The following is an 18750-nucleotide window of genomic DNA, read 5'->3' as shown; positions in this document are numbered from 1 at the left end:
TTTTCTGTTCAGTTCAATTCAGTTTACTTATACAATTAAATGTCAACTTGTGATACTTTACAAAAAAATAATTTTGATTCAATCACACACACACACATTCCAATTAATTGTAGCTATAAAACAGTGCATTAAGCTCAGTTAATCATTTAAATTAGTTTTAAAACATTTTATCTATTAAAAGAAGATGGCATCAGATCATTAACTTGCAGCATTCACTAGTCCTGAATGAGCACATAGCGACAGTAGACAGTCACTTTGTTTATTTTACAGCATCCCATCATACCGAGTATGCATGTAGCAATAGTGGAGAGGAAAAACTCCTGCTTAACAGGAAAAAACCTCCAGCAGAACCTGGCTCATGACAAGTAACCGTCTGCATCAACCGACTGGAGATTTGGGAAGATAGAGAAGATACACAAAAAGATAATAGATGAACCGATGTCGGAGTACTTTCTATGTTAATGGAAAGTAAAACATAGGAGACAAAGAATGCTTAGTTGTTGGCACCATTAACCAGGACCCTATGATTTCTGAAATGCAGAAAACGGAATTGCAGATTAAACAAAATGCAATCCGCAATAAAACACTCAATTTCACAGAATTCACTCATTGATGAGAAAGGAAGGATATAGAGTAAATAGTGGGTTTTTGCCACTGCAGCTCCTGTACCTGCTGTTGCCTGGTTTGGTGGAGATTGAAGAAAAACAAATGAACAAAGGTCCTGACTACCTTTTACAGGTTTTTTTAACGTGCTTTTTTTTTTTTAAATTCAACATTCAAGGCATTTTTAAAAGAGATTTTCTTTTACATTAAAAACAGGTATTAGTTTTTCACTTAAGGTTTGAGTTCTCCAAGAATGAGGTGGAGGCACTTTTTAACACCCTATAAAACTAATGTTTTGTTGAACCACAGCAACCCAGGTTTTTTTATCCAGAATAACTGTAGACTCCAGTTGTTGATCTGTTCAATCTTTTTTTTTTCACAACATAATTACGTGCATAGTTATTTTTTGGGTTAGCAAATATGGTTAAAATAGAACAATGGACTTCTGAAAAATGAAAATGGAAAAAGTGGAATGTGGGGAATAAAACAGATTTCATAGATAGCATTGTCTCAGTCAACACCCCTCTCTAGGAAGGCATGAGCAGATCAGTTGTAACTTCCATGTAGAGAAAATAAATTGACAAATAGTTGAAATAACAGCAAATAATACAAATTGAGTAATAGTAGAAGAGGAAATTAGAAAAAATGGTCAGTTTGGACACACAGAAGCAGTCAGTGAGAGGTGTTACGTGGAAATACATCTACAGATGTGTCCATCTCAGAAGTTAGGTCTGAGGTGCTGTTTCCACTTATAATTCTTAAGTGGAAACAAAATAAGGAAAAATAAATATTTTGAAGAAGGAAAAAACATTTATTTTAAATTCTAAAGTTTATTTTAAAACAGCGTTTTAAAATGCTATTTTCATTTTAAATGTTGTATGTAGCTTGATGGCTCTCCACTTTTTTGCTCCCATGTTGATCTCTGTGACTACCACAAAATGTCAGCTTCCCAGGGATACCAATAAGAAATAATAAGGACTGAGTTCTTTTATTGTTATCTTTAATGGTACCAAGTGCAAAGCCTTTTAATTTTACTGTTGACTTTGGAGTCACACAGAGGTAGATGCACAGAGAGCCTGCAGGTGTACTCCCACTCATTCTCACACACACACATTCACACACACACTGCATTCTACATCTAAAGATATCAGTGGGAGAGTTCACTCCCAAATGTCAACTACGTGACGAACATTGGAACCAACAGTAACCAGGTTAAGTTGTACAATTCTGGCAACGTGGTTGGAAAAGATAAATACCTTGGAGAATATACAAAGAAAAGCAGGATGAAAAAAGCTTAATGATAAAGAAACTTTCACAGTTAAATAAAAACCAATTTCAAATAAGAGAAGAGGTTGTTTTGATGAGCTGTATCTTATTCCAACTCCTATGAGAGTTATAATGCTAAGCAGTCTATTTAGATTGCTTAGGACTCAACTCCTGCATACACAGTTGAAACCAGGCGTTTACATACACTATATAAAAAGACACTTTCTTTTCCGCTCTATGATGCGAAATAATAAACTTTTCTGTTTTAGGTCAATTAGGGTTACCTAATTTTGTTTCTGATTGATAAATACTTGTATAACGTGTGAGGAAAAAAAATGTTAAGGCAATTTTTATTATTTTAAACAAAGAAGATAATAAAAGGCATAAGTTTAAAACACTTCATAAAAAATTAAATGAAAAAAATGAAAACTTCATAAAAAAAAGTAGCGAAGTCAAACATTTTGATTTCAAACATGTCGAACATGTCTGATATATCAAACATGACGTGGGTCAAACATTTTGGACCCATGTCATGTGGTCAAAATTTTGAATATCCTTCCACAAGCTTCAGGACTTTGATCAGGACTTTGTGATGGTCACTCCAAAACATTGACTTTGTAAGCAGTTTGGCAGAATGCTTCAAGTCATTGTCCATTTGGAGGACCCGTGGCACCCAAGATTTAACTTCCTGGCTGATGACTTTCCACAAAATGTTCTTTCTACATAATGCCATCTACTTTGTGACCACATGCTGTACATCGGGGTTATTACATTATTGTGAGGTAAACTATTTTACAAGTGTTATTAAATTTACAGTATTAATAGTGATGTGTGTTCTGATATGTCCTCTTAAAGGCAAACCGACGTATGAAATGGATTAGCTCAATCCTGACTGGGCTCCAGTGCAGAATATGGGTCACTGCGAGGTAAACGCTACAATGTTGGACTGACATGCGCGCAGTGGTGGGAAGTAACGAAGTACAAGTACTTCATTTACAATTTTCGTGCATCTGTACTTTACTTAAGTAGATTTAATAATGGGTACTTTCTACTTTTACTCCACTACATTTTACAGTAAATATCTGTACTTTCTACTTCACTACATTCCTATACAGCGTTTCGTTACTCGTTACATCCAAGACGCATTTCGGTTTTTTGATTTGTTCGTTAGTTTGAAAGTATCCAATGGCGAGAGCGGAATCATCCACTAAACAAATCCAAAGCGGGAAATAACCATTAGGCCCTCCCTCAAGAAGAGCAACGCAGTACGCAGGACCTGCGGAATCATTAACTCCCAGAATGGAGTCCAAGGATAGTCATCCTCCAGAAGACCTGCCCCACTCACGGCCTTATTTAAAAGATTTCTTTTGAAATAACCGGGTCAAAAAATGATTCCTGGAGATTCCAATGCCGCCTTTGCCTTCCCCGAAAGCATGAAATTCTAGCTTTCAAAAATTCACCATCAAATTTGAAAAAACGTATCGAGGTAAGTTGTTAAACGCTATCTGATGTTAAATAAATTTATGTTAGTGAAGTCTTATGTAATCTTAGCAAGCTTTTTGTTGAACTCGACTGCAGTAAATAAATATGATTACTGTATATTGTTATAAGCTAGCATGAACTTGCAAGTAACAGTGATTACTGCGGTCGTGATCACGTCTCCTGCCATGAATGTTACATTTAAGTTAACGCTAAACTCCTTCAGGTCCTGGTTATTGAATAAATGTTAGCGCCATTAAAATAATCTCCATGTAACAGTTACAGTCATATTCAATAAATTGGAATATGGTTTCCAATGAGACTCAATTGTCGCAAGTCCGGCGACATTGGCGGACATTCCCACCCACAGAGTCAGCCATACCCCCCTGGCCTGGAAGGCGTTTATTGTTTTTACCTTAGAATGGCCAACTCTCCGTTGTTGCTATATCAATTTGATACAGTAGAGGCTTCCGCACTTCCCATATCTGTGCTTTTTGTCACTATTTTCAGGAGTTGAAACTGTTTAAGCCGTTGTTAACATGTCGTAACCTGCTTTTTCAAGGCGCCTGTAAATGCAGCACGAGTGTTAAGACGCTCGCTGGGTTTACAAATGTGGGGCAGTGAAGGAGACCAGCTGCTGCTGTGTAGAGCTACTCACGTGTGTGTTAGTATCATGGCAACAAAACACAAAGAACTTAGCACATTCAGAGGGATCAGTTTGAGATCACTGCTTTAAAGAGCCCATCCTTTCAGGATTTTGTGTTTGATGGTGTTGTGTGTTAACAGTTGATGTTTTTTATTATTCTTATCTAATTTGTATAAATTAGGATTAAGATTTATAAAGAGCATATGTTTATTTTCAGAGAAAGCATGGCAGTCATCTCCAGCAATACCTTGCAATGACTGCAGTGGTCATCAAAAGGAAAGGATCTGACTCCAATAAAGGTGCTTCAACCAGCAAGCAGAGAAAACTTGAGGAAAGCAGTAAAGTTTCTCAGAAGAGTGTTGACCATGCAGTGATAAACTTCATTGTCCAGGGTTTGCACCCTTTTGGAATAGTAGAACAGGCAGGATTTAGAAGCCTGGTGCTGCAGCTTCAGCCTAATTCTACTGTGATATCTCGTTCAACAGTTCGAACCATGATTGAAAGAAATACCGCAGAAATGAAGGCAAATGTAAGAAAAGCAATGCAAAATATCAATACATTGCTACAACAACGGATTCCTGGACTTCACACCGGCAAAGCTTTGTTGGAGTGACTGCTCACTGGATAGATCCTGAAAGTCTTGAGAGATCATCGGTAGCTCTTGCTTGCAGGCGACTTAAAGGTCCCCACACATTTGACGCATTGGCTGGTCTCAACGATATTCATACTGAGTTCAACATCCGGGAGAAAATTGTGAGAACCACCACTGACAATGGCTCCAATTTTGTTAAGGCCTTTAGGGTTTATGGCCCTGCTGAAAACAACAGTCTGGACACATCTAGTGTAGGAAGTTTAGCTGAAGGGCACCAAGTAGTGGAAGTAGGAGGTAGAGGCTGTTGAGATTGGATCTCTCTTGGATGAAGAAGATGATAGTTCAGAATATCAGCTACCAAAGCATCATCGCTGTGCCTGTCATGTGCTTAATCTGATCTCAGCAGTGGATGCCACCAAAGCAAACTCAAATGAGACTTACAAAAAGCTTTCACGTGCATCATTTGCCAAGTGTGGGGGTCTGTGGAACAAGAGTGCTCAATCTACAATAGCTGCTGAGGTAATTGAAAGAGAGTGTAAGCTCCAACTCATCTGCCTCAATGACACCAGGTGGAACTCCCCGTTTCTGGCGGTGGAACGTATACTGAGGATCATCAAAGACAATGGAGAAGGGGCCATCAGAGCAGTTTGCATTTTACTTAAAGTTCCCTTGTAAGTGACACTTAATAGCACTTTTTTGTCAGTGAGTCTGAAATAAGCATTACTGATACCAGTACTGCTGAAAACTTACCCTACACAAACTAGTTGGGAATAAAGTCAAATTACAGAAACAGTCTGATGGCAATATAACTTTTTAAGATTTATGCAAATGTTTTTTGTTTCTTTTTAATCAGGCACAATTGCTAGTGAATTGTAAAAAGACATGTTATTAGTATATCATGTTATTAGTATATATAACTTATGAAATAGTTAATACTAACATGTAATATAAATCTACATTAAATTGTATAATTGTTTTGTTTAACAGGTTAAATCCTGCTGAGCTTGCTTTCCTGACTGAATATGTTGCAACCATGAGACCATTCGCCAAGGCCCTCAATATAATGCAGGCAGAAGCAGACGTCCATATGGGATGGCTGGTGCCCACCATAAGCCTTCTGAGTGTGAAACTTGACCGCCTACGAATCTCCGCTAAGTTCTGCCAGCCACTGATCGATGCACTTCAAGGAGGGATACAGCAGAGCTTTGGACCCGTGCTTGCTGACCCTGAACTCATTGCAGCAGCGATTCTTCTTCCAAAGTTCCGAACATCCTGGACAACCAATGATGACATGCTGAAAATGGGTAAATCATATAAATTGTTCCTAAATGGTCATTTAAAAATAATAAAAATAAAATCCTCTATTGTTCTCAAATTCAAAGAACAGTTCCTGGTCATCAGAAAATATGACATATAAATCAAAAATTTTATACATTACAGAGTGTATAGCAGTTTGTGATTTGAATAAATTATATCCAGTCTTCACCTCCCTTATTTGTTTCTCATATCACTGAGGAACAAAATTGTAGGTGCTACCCATTATGGTCATATATATGTAGTTGTTAAGACCTACTTCGTGGTTTTAAAAGTACATTGGTGACATTTATGTATCATTTATAAAATTTTGCTGAATTATGTTTCCTATGTGGTATTAATTTTGATTGTTCTGTATAGGACTGGACTACATCAAGACAAACCTGGATCAAGAGCCAATGCAGCTCGTTCGGAACAACTCAAGCTCATCAGATGAGGAGGACTACTTCAGAGTCATTAAGAGCAACATTCAAGAGACTACCAGACAGCTAGATGCATATTTGGCCAGCACAAGTGATACCATGGATATTCTCAAGTCAGTTCCGGCAGTGTTTAATTTGTCTTTAAAAGTAAACACACCTTTGCCCGCCTCAGCAGCCTGCGAAAGACTCTTCAGTATAGCAGGACAAATTTTCTCACCCAAAAGAGCCAGGCTGGACTCTAAAAACTTTGAGAACCAACTTCTGCTTAAGCTGAACAAGAAATTCTTGCCGTGATATTAAAATGATAAGTTCATGTGGTGCTATGGTTAGAGTAGGCCGACTGAAACTGACCCCCACAATTTCTTCAAATCAATGTCAAATGTTTGTGCAGCAAAATTTGAGTTTCTCCTGTTTTGTCTTTGAAGATATCAATGGGCATTTAAAGGTCATTTTGACTTCGTAAATGGGGCGGGGGACTGGTTGACCTTTGGACCTTTAGACATTCATTAATATCTTCAAAGGAAAGCAATGCAAACAAACAAAAATTTCTGCATAAAAGGCACAAATGTTTGACACCAATTGTCTGATTTGAAGAATGTGGGGGGACCAATTTCATTCAGATCAGGCGCACCCATATACAGAGGCTACAGAACTTTATGTGGCAGTTCCAAGTTGGACTCCTCTTCCTTGATTGTATGTCCTCAGCCCCTTTCAGTTCTCTCAAAATAGCTGTTAAAATAGCAAAAAAGTTAAGTTCATGTTTTGTTAGGACGGAAGACTAGATGTTTCCAAATCGTTTGATGTTTGTTAGGTCAGTTTATAGTCCCTTTTTTCAGGGAAACAAGTTTCTTTTGAATGTGTTTATTTTGAATTAAATAAAACATTTCAAAGGTATAATAATTCCTCTCATTTTGCCTAATTATATTTAACCCTGCAGGTCATCCCTGAAATTCTGATGCATAGAATAACATATCTAAATCTAAACTGTCACAGGGTAAACACAATAAAAACATGCTTTATCTGCAGCATTGCTCATTAAAATGGTACATTACTAATTTATTAAAACTAAATATGATAGCTACACTTAATGACATTATATAAGCCGTTGGATAATACAGTCGGCAAGTACTTTTACTTTTAATACTTAAGTAGTTTTAAAAGCTTGTACTTTCTTACTTTTACTTAAGTAAAATAATAATGTGGTACTTTGACTTTTACTTAAGTAAATTTTTGTCTGTGTATTTGTACTTTTACTTAAGTACATTGTTTGAGTACTTTCTCCACCACTGCATGCGCGTCAATTAAAGAGGCGATACAGCAAAACCATCAACAAGTGGGGGATCAAGTTACAGAGACTGTTTTCAATATTTACCCCAGAAGAGGTAAATAATGAAAACACAGTAGTGGAGGCTGTAGAAGAGGAGTAAGTTGGAGAGGCTGACGAGGAAACGCCAGGAGAGGAGCTCAGCAAGGCTGCAGACTCTGAATAGGAACATAAACCATTTGTGTTGAAATATGTATGCAGTTGGAAGAGGCTGTTTTCTCTCATTTAATAATTTTGTGTGGTAAACATTCATAAAACGTTTGATTCAAGCACTTCAAGTTGCATGTAAACAGGTGAAAAAAATTAACCACATTTTAAGTAAAAATTTGATATTTAAAATATTTCAGGTAATAAACATACATGTAATGGAAGATTATATTTTTAAATAAACATTTTATTTGATTAAAGTAAACAATTATATAATCAGACATCCGTCAGGACACTGGGTTTTTGGGTTTGTTTTGTTTTTCATTTTATTTAGCTTCATGTTTTAGTTCACTTTAGTTTAGCCCTTCATGGTCCTTTTGATACTATTATTTGAGGTATTTAGTGTAATTAGAATTATATTACTGCTTTCCTTATTTTCAGTCCTTTATAGTGTTTCTAGTTAGGTTAATTCTTTAGTTACTTTAGGTTCTGTCCTTGTTTGTCTGAGTCCATCTCAAGCCTTCTTTAATGACTATAGTTTAATTCTCTTTTATCCTTCTAGTTATTTCTTATTTCAGCCTCCCTGCAGTGTTTCTAGTAATGTTTATTTTTAATTTGATCACCCTATGTTCAGTTGTTCTTTCATGTTCGAGTCTATATATATTATATATCTTCCTTTAGTAATTCTAGTTTGGTTTTTTCTTAGGTTCTAGCTCCCCTCGTAGTGTTACTAGTTCTTATTTTATCACTTTAGGTTCAGTTAGACTTTCTTTAGTAATTCTAGTTAGGTTATTTCTTTGTTTAGATCTTCACCACGTTGCCAGTCGTTACCTTTGTTATACCTTGTGTCTCCTGTTTTCATTGTATTTTGGATTTCCTTGTTTTCCCTGGATTTTGGATTTAGTTTATTTTGTTCATTAAAATAATATCCACATAAATTACGTCTACTGCCTGCTGCATTGTGTCCACCGCCACATCATGACACAAGCCAGATGAAAGAGCCCATCTTTAAATATTTAACGTGTAATTAAACAATAAAGGTGACAAGTAAATTTTATGAAATAGATCACACTTTAATAAATATTTCTTGTATTTAACATATTTCAGGTAAGTGAACATGTAATGAAATAGATGCTGTCCCAGAATTTTATGAAATTAAACATTACAGGCAACAAATGTGATTATCATCTGAGGAAATTAATTTTATGAACTTTTTAAAAATATATATTTTTTTTAAATGTAAATTTGGTTAAATAAAAAAGGGGTCAAAACGGAATAAAAATATGCCTAATCTATATAGTTTAGTAGAATAATTTCACACAGATTTTGAGTTAATAGGTGACATGACCTAGAAGCTATTAAAGAAAAATACAAAATTGTGACTACAGAAATAGCTAAAAAAATATTAAAAGTGTTAAAATGTAATAAACATGAGTGTGCATTTGGAGGCTATTGAAGAAAACATTTAATATTATTTAAAATATTAAATATGACTTAAAATTTTTATATAGATAGTGTGCCTCGTTTAATAGCATGAATGACCACTTTTTTGTACAAGTTGGTCACAAAACAAAGCATTTAATTACAGGAGTGTACGGAAATTGACGGTCCCTATGTGAACCTCCAAGCACTTGAGGGGGGATCGGTAGAGAACAGCTGGCCAAAATTAGCGTTCATAAATTGGATCAACCTTGAGCTGAATGTCAATTGCTCGACGAAGGGCCAATATCCAGCATAAAATTCGCAAAACAACTTCGCTGCGGTCGGTAATACAATGAAAACACCGGTGTTCTGACTAGTTTGTTTTGGTCTGCAAACATGGCGTCGAGCGACGTAAACGTCACGCTGTGATGTCAGCTCCAAAGCTCTATAGGAGACAGGAATATGGATTATAGTTTTGTTTTGGTTTATTCTTGCCATATCGTCCTCTGCAGGGGCGCCGCCAGGAACTGTGGCCCCCTGACAAAAAATTGCTTGGGCCCCCCTGCGCAGCTGCTGTTACAATTTTTTTGAGTCTATTTGACCCATAAAAAAGCATCACAATTTTAAAGGCTTCATCCAACAGTCCACATCCAGTATGCAAGTAGGTTGCTTAAATGTTTTCTATTAGTTCCAGATTACTGGAATGTCTCTCCCCATGAGCAACAGTCAAAAGCAATGTGCAACTACACATAAAGCAATCCAGACTTCTCAAAAATGCTTTGTATTTGCATTTTATTCAAGTTGCATTACATAACTTTAATAAAAAACATGTTTTCTCCATATTTGTTAAAGCTGTCACAATGTCAAAGCAGTTTGTCATGAGACAGATAATCTGTGAAAATAATCAATCTCCTCCATCTCCTTCCTGAATTACTATTACTGGTTAAACTAATGCACCGTTCTGACCAAAACAACTAATCAGAACTAGTAGGACGCTCTTAGCACTGTGAATTAGCCTCATTTACTCACTGCTAAATGTGATAATGGTGGCGAAAACGTATTACAAGAAACCGTTTATTTGTCATCATTAGTAGCTATGCTAACTAAACTGAGCATTCAGTTTGAATCTGCACAGCTCTGTGCTATGCTAACTGCAGCACAGCACAAATCAAGGGGGAGGACGAATGAGCAGCACCACATGAGATTGTGATTGACAGCATTAAAACTCTCCTGCCACTGACTGGTTGTTTCTAGCACTGGGAGAAGGCAGAGGAAATAGATTTTTCACAGATTACCTCTCATACCATACTGTCACAACATAATGACAGTTTTAAAACATATGTGAAAACATTTTTTATAAAAAAATGACATACTGCAGCTTTAATCTCACTCAGAAGAGAACAGGTCAGGAGGGACGTGGGTTAGAGCTGCTGCTGCTTGACTCATTTGTTGTTACATGTACAAGGGACAAGTTAAATATATGAATATGTTGGTAATTTTTTTTCCCTTAATTCATTAAATGCTAGTGAAAAGGAGGCAAAAAGCAGTTTGTAGCTAAGCTAACTATGCTAAATGTTTGATCTCACACAGTCTACTCACCTCTCTTGGAGAAAAACTGGGTTATAAATTAACACTCTTGCCTTTTTCCCTCTCTATTTTTTTTTGAAAACCTGATTTTATAACTTTTCTTAGCAAGCATAGTAACTGCCACAATTGTTCTCGTCTTCCACTGTCTGCAGCTGAACAGCGTCATGGTGAAGCGCTCCAAGCAGGAACGAACCATTTAACGCAGATAGTGAGGTTCAGGGCAAATATGGATGTGTTTTTTGATCTGGGAGTGGGAACATAACATTTTTACTGCTAAAAACAACCTTTGAAAATACAATATGATTAATTTTGTAATTGACAGGGTCCTGATTTTTTTTTCAATTTCTTTGAACAAAAAATAAATAATTAAATTGTGGAGGATGACGCTGAACTGACGCGGTGAAGCTACCAGTAGCAGAAGAACGGAACTGCACCAAGACGCAGCTCCGTTCAAATACTGAAGAGAAGGAGAGCTACCATCGACACAGTTGCAGCGAAGCATGTTTTAATGTTACACAATACAATTTTAACAAGCTGCTCAAAGTCTAAACTGGTATAGTTGTGCATTTAAGGTGTAAAGTTTACCTTCGAGCAAACGTCCCCCTTTTGTAAAAATTTCCGCCATCGCCCCCTGCCATCCTCTGAACGTCCCCCGGGGGACGGTACCGCCCCCATCAAGAAAAGCTGCTCCAGATCTTGCCAAGATATTAGTCCTCTAATCCTGGAAATATTCTTCAGGAGATAGAAGTCTGACTTTGTAACCGTCTTTATGTGGCTCTGACGGTTCAAGTCAGAGTCCATCACCACACCTAGATTCCGAGGCTGATCGCTAGTTTCCAGCTGTTGTAACTGAAGCTGTGCGTTGAGTCTAGATCGTTCCTCTTCAAGTCCAAAGATGATTACAACAGTTTTGTTTCTGCTCAGCTGGAGAAAGTTTTAACACAGCCACACATTTATCTGTGTGGCTGTGTTAAAACTGTATCTGTTCATCTGTTCAGTGCTTGGATGGGTTTAGAGTCATCTGGTGACATCGTAATGTAGAGTTGTGTATCATCTGCATTGTCATGGTAGCTAATCTTATTTCTTGTTATAACCCAAGCTCGTGGGAGCTTATACTTATTTTATAAGGGGAATCCCAGGATTGAACCTTTGGGTACCCCACAAGTGACTTCTGCCTGCTTTTATGAGAAGTTACCTATTAAAACAAAGAAATCAATGTTCTTTATGTAAGATTTGAACCAGTTGAATACTGGACTGGAGAGTCCTACCCAATTCTCCGGTCATTTCAGCGATATGTCATGGTCAATAGTGTTGAATGCTAAATTGAGGTCCAACAGAGCCAGCACTGTGGTTCTTCCACAGTCTGTGTTTATAGGAAGACTAAACTGTGGTGGGATGGTCCACTTAAAATCTTTACTACACCTCAATGCTAAAGAAACATATACAGATCGACCTAGCCACCTAAGGGAACAAAATACCTGATATGAATAAAACCAGCACATGGCTAAAGAAATATGCATCTGTCAGTCAGTTTATAAGTCTTTATGAAGGAAAATATTTCTGTCAAAATCTGACACTACTTTATTAGACATAGAAATTCTTTTAGACTTCTATCCCTTACCTCATTCTGCAGCTCATCATCACTCCTGTGGGAGGTTAGCATCTCAAACAAGGAGGTGCACAGCTCCTCTGGGTTAGATGAAATCATATTTCCTCCTTCCAGGTATTTTTCCACTTCTCTTCGAAGGATGGATCCATCTCCAGAGCTTAAAGTTGTTCCACTGCGGGGCTCATTATCTTCACTGGCAGACTTATATCCACTTTGCTGATTATTGAGAAAGTTGACAAAGTCCACTTTCTCATCACCAAGATCAGAACCTTGGAGGTCTTCCAGTGGGTCAAGCGTGTAAAAGTCATAAGAGAAATTAACATTGCGCCCAAAGGTAGAGCCTCGCTGGTAGTGGTAACGGGAACGCTGGGTTTTGATGAAATCTTCGACTTTGGAGTCATCAAGTGGGGTAATCAGCCGAGCCACACAAGCACAAGAAGCTTCAGCTGCAGACGATGGAAATGGCCCAAACATTTGCTTAATGGCACGGGTCTCCTCTGTTCCAACATGGTCTTTGTTTTGGAAGGTCTCAAACAGAAAGACAGCAGCACATTCTATGGCATCTTGACCATGTTCAGTACCAACTGTTAAACAGAAAAAAGACAAAAACATTTTTACAAAATAATAGTTTCGTGTCACAGCAGCACTGAAAATAGCTTGTGATCACCTAGCTTTTTACCAAGTTATGAATTTCCTATCCATTCCTACACATGCACTGCCATTTTATATTTTCCTAGATATTTATTTATTTCCTTTATTTAACCAGGTAAACCCCATTGAGATCCAGATCTCATTTTCAAGAGAGACCTGGGCATAAGTCTGTAGTACAGAGCAACCTGGTTACAAAATAAAATTGATTAACACATACACATAAGTATAAAACAGTATAAAATAATTTAAAAACAGTGACACTGTTTAAAAGAATCTCGTTGCCTGTTTTTAAGAATCGCTCGAAATAAGTCCAGTGAAACCAATTCTGACATATTGAGTTCAGACTGGAGCTGATTCCAGGCTGAAGGAGCCATCACACTGAAAGCTTGCTTTCCTTTTTCTGTTCGGCAACGTGGAACATGCAAAAGAAAAATGTTGTTGGAGCGTAAAGAATGGGAATTAATAGATCTATGTAAAAGAGAGTCTAAATACGCTGGAGCCAAGCCGAGTAGAGATTTATAAATCAGGATCATCAGGTGATTGTTTCTCTGTACGCTTAAAGGAGGCTATTCAGCTTTTGCATACAACTCACAATTATATGCGAGACGTCTGCTACCAGTTACAAACCTTAAAGCACAATGATAAACAGTATTTAATGATTGAAGGCATTTGGTTGAAGCATTCATATATAAAACATCTCCATAATCCAAGAGTGGCAGGAATGTTGCAGCTAAAAATTTACTTCTAGCTTTAAGAGTAAAACAAGAACCATTTCGGTAATAAAACCCAGTCTTCCTTTTCAGTGTTGGTAGCAAATTTGCTATGTGATTTTTAAAAGCTCTTTATCTAAAATAAAGCCAAGATATTTATAATTACTGACAAACTCAATTTGTGTCCCTACAGTAGTGGTAAGCAATGGAGGGATCTCTGATAGTTTCCTAGAGTGGGAAAAAAACATTGCTTTTGTGTTATCCACATTCAAAACCAATTTCAGAGTTTGTAAGAGGGTTTAAACTACAGTAAAAGCAGACTGCAAATACTGAATTGCCTGTACAAGTGATAAAGAATAGCAGTAAATCACTAAATCATCTGCATAAAAAAGATAAAAAGCATGACAGATTTTCACACAAGTTATTTATATAGATAGAGAATAAAAGTGGGCCAAGAACTGAGCCCTGTGGGACACCATTTAAAACCGTACGAATAGAGGAAGTAAAGCCGGCCAATTGAACTCTCTGGGTTTTGTTTGACAGGTAATCAGCTACCCACATCGTAGCTTGATGTGAGAGCCCAATCCTGCGTAGAATATCAATTAAAAGTGTGTGATTTACTGCGTCAAATGTCTTTGATAAATCAATAAACAGAGCAACGCAATGCTTTTTGTTATCAAGAACCTGAATAAGATCATTAATAACCTTTAAAGTGGCAGTAACAGTACTATATTTTTTTCTAAAACCAGACTGTACATTTTGTAAAACACAATTGGAATCTAAAAAAATCTTCAATTGATCTGCAACTAATTTTTCAAATTTTTTTGCTAGAATACAGTTTAGAAATTGGTCTGTAATTATTTACCTGTGACGATTCTCCACTCTTGAATAGAGGCAAAACAAATGCTGATTTCCAGACACTAGGGATTTTATTAGAGATTAAACTTAGATTAAAAATATGAGACAATGGCTCTACTATAAACTCTGCAGCTAATTTTAGAAAAAAAGGATCCAGGTTATCTGGCCCTGCCGATTTTTTGGTGTCTATATTTTTCAATTCTCTGAGAACCTCAGCTGTACAAATAGGTGAAAAAATTAAAAATGGTGAAGTTACAATCATTATTCAAAAACTGCTCATCAGTATTTACATTTGGGCCAGAGGAATTTAAATCATCAAATAGAGAGCCAACAGAAATAAAATGCTCAATAAAATAATTTAAAATTGCTAATTTATCAGACACCATTTTACTTTTATTCCAAACAAAATTTGGAAAGTCACTCAGTGGCGCCTGCTCAGTAGCTGATTTCACTGTTTTCCAACATTTCTTGGGATCATTTAAATTTTTTATCATCTCGGCAAGGAAATAGTCTGACTTTGCTTTCCTAATTAATAAGGTACACTTATTCCTCAATTTCCTATAACAAAGCCAGCGCTATTCAGTTTTATTTTTCCTTGCCCTAGCCCAAGCTGCATTTCTTTGTTTAAGCAGAGCCCCAATTTCTGGGGAAAACCGTGGGTTATTTCGCCCCTTTACCCTAATTTTACGTACAGGAGCATGTTTATTTATTAGTCTTAAAAACTCTTCATGGAAAAACTGCCAGGCAAGGTCAACATTATCAAAAAGAGAGACCCTATTCCAGTTAAAATGTAGCAAGTCATGAACAAAAGCTTGCTCATTTAGGCGTTTTAAATCTTTTTTGGTCAAGATACGTGGCTTAGGTTTTGGTAACTTGAGATTTCTAACTGTACAAGGGTCACTAAGGTTGTTTGCAAAAACTCCTATCCCTGTATACTTATGCGGAGCGTTAAATCATAATTAAATCTAGGAGTGATGATTTTAGAGGGCATTTGTTGTTAAGTCTAGTGGGGTAATTAATTAACTGGGTGATATTTAAAGAATCACAGTTTTTAAGCTATCTGGAGATGCTGTCAACCAGTCTAGATTTAAATCTCCAAGTAAAACAAATTCATTTTTATTTAGGTCGGCTAGATATTTAGACAAAATAGGGAGTGCATCAGAGACAGCAGAGGGTGGTCGATAACACCTTATAACTGTGATATGCTGAGCCTTAGTGAATTCAATTTTCAAAGCTAGTAATTCAAATTGTTTTGGAATGGATAGAGAAGATATAAGTGTAACATGGAAGTTGTTCTTTACATAGATGGCACCTTTCCTAAGGCAATCACAACGAAAAATATTATAACCTTCTAAGGAAATATTTTTATTGGTAATGAAATTATTTAACCATGTTTCAGTCAAAACTAAGATGTCCGTATTAGTAGATTCAATCCAGATTTTAACCAGGTCTATCTTAGGCAATAAACTGCGAGTGTTGATATGTATTATACCAAGATCTGATCTGGTTTTGAATTCTTCCGGTGTGTCAATGTTGCTAATAATTGGACCTGGGTTAGGTTGCACATTACCTGATACTAAAAGTAAAAGTAGAATGAGGCTTTTTCAATTGACCATTTACATTTGATACTAATCCAATTTTCCTTGCCTGAGCAAGATGTAAAAGAGAAGATTCATTTAACACAAAACAGCTCCTTAAGACAGACAAGCACATTAAATGAACTAAGTTATCTATTGGCTTTTGATTAAAGTGGTGCCAGTTTATAATAAAATCTGAAGTAGTCAAAATTGTTTGTTCGAGGGTCATAGACTTCAGACTTCACTCCTTCAGTAAGTCCTGAAGGAGTGAGCCAAGTTGTTATACAAATCCTCTGAAGACTGGTACATTTTCAAAGGTGTAAACACCTAAGAACAATATCAGAAGGAGTCTCATTACTTATCTGACCAAAAGGCATGCCTTCTCTTCAATTTTCTTGGAATTCAGGAAAGTGTTGACAATGTAGTAAGCTGGGATGTTGTCTAGCAGGCAGAGATGTTAACTAGCATGCAGAGACAATGGCTAGCAGGCAGAGGTAGTAGCTAGCATGTTGAGATGGTGGTTCGTAGGCAGAGAAGAATGGTAGCTTGCAGGGAGAGACAGTAGTGGCTTTCAGGCAAAGGTGGTAGGTAGTAGGCAGAAGTGGAGGCTCGCAGGCAGAGATGGTAGTCAGCAGGCAGAGATGGTGGTTTGCAGATATATTTTATATTTGCAAACACACTTACACCCATGCTAAAAGTGTAAGATTGAAGGTAAAGGTAAAGGGAATTATTTATTTATGTAGCACATTTTCAGCAACAAGGCAATACAAAGTGCAAAGGAACCTAGTTGTGAATCATCAGGGCCTTTAAGGCCTTCACAGCAGACCTAAACACTATCAGATTCACTATATCTACAACCTATTTTATAATTTTTGTTAAGTTAAATGCTGATTTACTTTCAATAGTCTATTCCAGGGGACCTCAATATGAGTCGATCTCGGCAGTAGCTGACAAACTGAACACCGCCAAGAGGCTGAAACCAGCGTGTCCTTTTCTGACGCGCTTATCAAAATATTCAAAGATCCAAAACGTTTGTAACTTTATTAAAGAAAGAAAAATCGACAAAACACGTTCAAATTAATGATCTCAGTAATTATTGTTTCAACAAGGTGTTTTTCTGTTACATTTTAATTCAGCGCGTTTCGGTTTTATTAACAAAAAAAAAAAAAAAAGGCGACTCAAAGATCAACTGACGAGTAGAGCAGGAATTTAAATTAGCTAATCAAAATACGCTGTGTTCAGGGGAGCGCTTATTAATAATCACGAATTAAATATCAAGCCTGAAAACCTAATATCACAACAGACTGAATGTTATGCTTTTAATGTAATCTTTGCTTGGCTTGCGTAGTTCAGGCAGTTGCCACGGCAACGGATGTGCTTAAGCGACAAAGAGAAAGAGAGCAAAAAGGTATGAGTGGTTTTGAGCTGATCACCTGTTTGGGTTATTTTACCTTTGCTGTGGCGCTTTACAGCCGCTGTAGTTTCTGAATGTTCAATAAACGACAAACTTGGACTAATTACCTCGTTCGTCTGTGAGTTTATAGTGATTCTCGACAAACATCAAAGGGGACAAATATATTTCACTGAGTTGCAATCAAATGACTTCTACCACAATAACTATGTGAAATTTAATTGTCTATTATTTACCAAAAAAAATTGTTTGGTGTTCTCTGGCAACTTGCTTTGAGCTCAGAGTCTGAAAGGCTTTTCCTCTATCAAACATGCTATTTATTTTTGTGCCTTATTTAGTGGAAATATTGATGTTGATACTTTTCCAAAGTGATAATCTTTTTCAACCTGTATAGCTCCACTGTTGAAAATGAGGCTCTAACATTCACAAATGACATTGAAATAAATTTCAGTTCAACATCTGGTTTGAGGTGATTCCTCTGGAACTTGTTGGAGGAAAAATACCCCAACTTCAGATGATGGGCTTTAATCTTAACAGCTTTCTGTGGTTCATTCTATCAATCTGAAATTTGGCATATTGAGGTCATCAAACCAAATTTCAGATCTGCCATAACTGACTGATACCTGTTGGCCTCAGGTTTGCAACCAGTATGGAAGTAAATATGTGCCATTAGAATTTGAATAAAAAATGCATCTGGAACTTGAATGTTGTATATTTGTGCTTACTTTTTCAATTTCAAAATTAATTCAGAATACAATTTTGACCCCAAAAAAATTCAGTGTCATTATTTGTACACCTTTGCAACTTTCATTTGTTAAAAAAATTCACATTCCCATTTCAAAGTGATGACATTTTCAATATATATTTTTTCAGTGTTAAAAAAATTCAGCATATAAAAAAATTCAACTTTTAAAAATTCAAATGCAATATTTTCAGTGTCCTAAAAATTCAACTTGCTCAAATTCAACATCTAAAAATTTACTGTACAAAAATGGCAAGGTTACTTCAGGTCACAGACATTAGCAATCGTTGTCAGATTTCAACACCCAGCCAATCACATGACCCAAGCGTCATATTGAAGAAATACCAGCATCACCAAGGCTAGCGACCATGGAGGCGAACCCAACCCCAA

The 18750-nt window shown here is 36.7% G+C and overlaps 1 protein-coding gene across 4 annotated transcripts in view; it reads right to left on the bottom strand.

The window, feature by feature from the left end:
- ascc3 (activating signal cointegrator 1 complex subunit 3) overlaps window positions 1–18750 on the bottom strand; it is a 368031-nt gene that overhangs the window by 325632 nt on the left and 23649 nt on the right. For 3 of the 4 annotated variants that reach the window (XM_008432857.3, XM_008432855.2, XM_081597178.1), the window contains exon 4: window positions 12424–12995. The exons of the other annotated variant lie outside the window; for it this stretch is intronic. In XM_008432857.3, the coding sequence (XP_008431079.2) occupies window positions 12424–12995 (572 nt within the window). The remainder of the gene's footprint in view (window positions 1–12423; window positions 12996–18750) is intronic. 4 annotated transcript variants of the gene reach the window in all.

Source organism: Poecilia reticulata, chromosome 16 (genome assembly GCF_904066995.2).
Source record: "Poecilia reticulata chromosome 16, P_reticulata-male-v2, whole genome shotgun sequence".
Lineage (NCBI taxonomy): Eukaryota > Metazoa > Chordata > Actinopteri > Cyprinodontiformes > Poeciliidae > Poecilia > Poecilia reticulata.
Note: the sequence above shows the minus strand (reverse complement) of the source record. Positions and strands in the feature narration are given on the sequence as shown.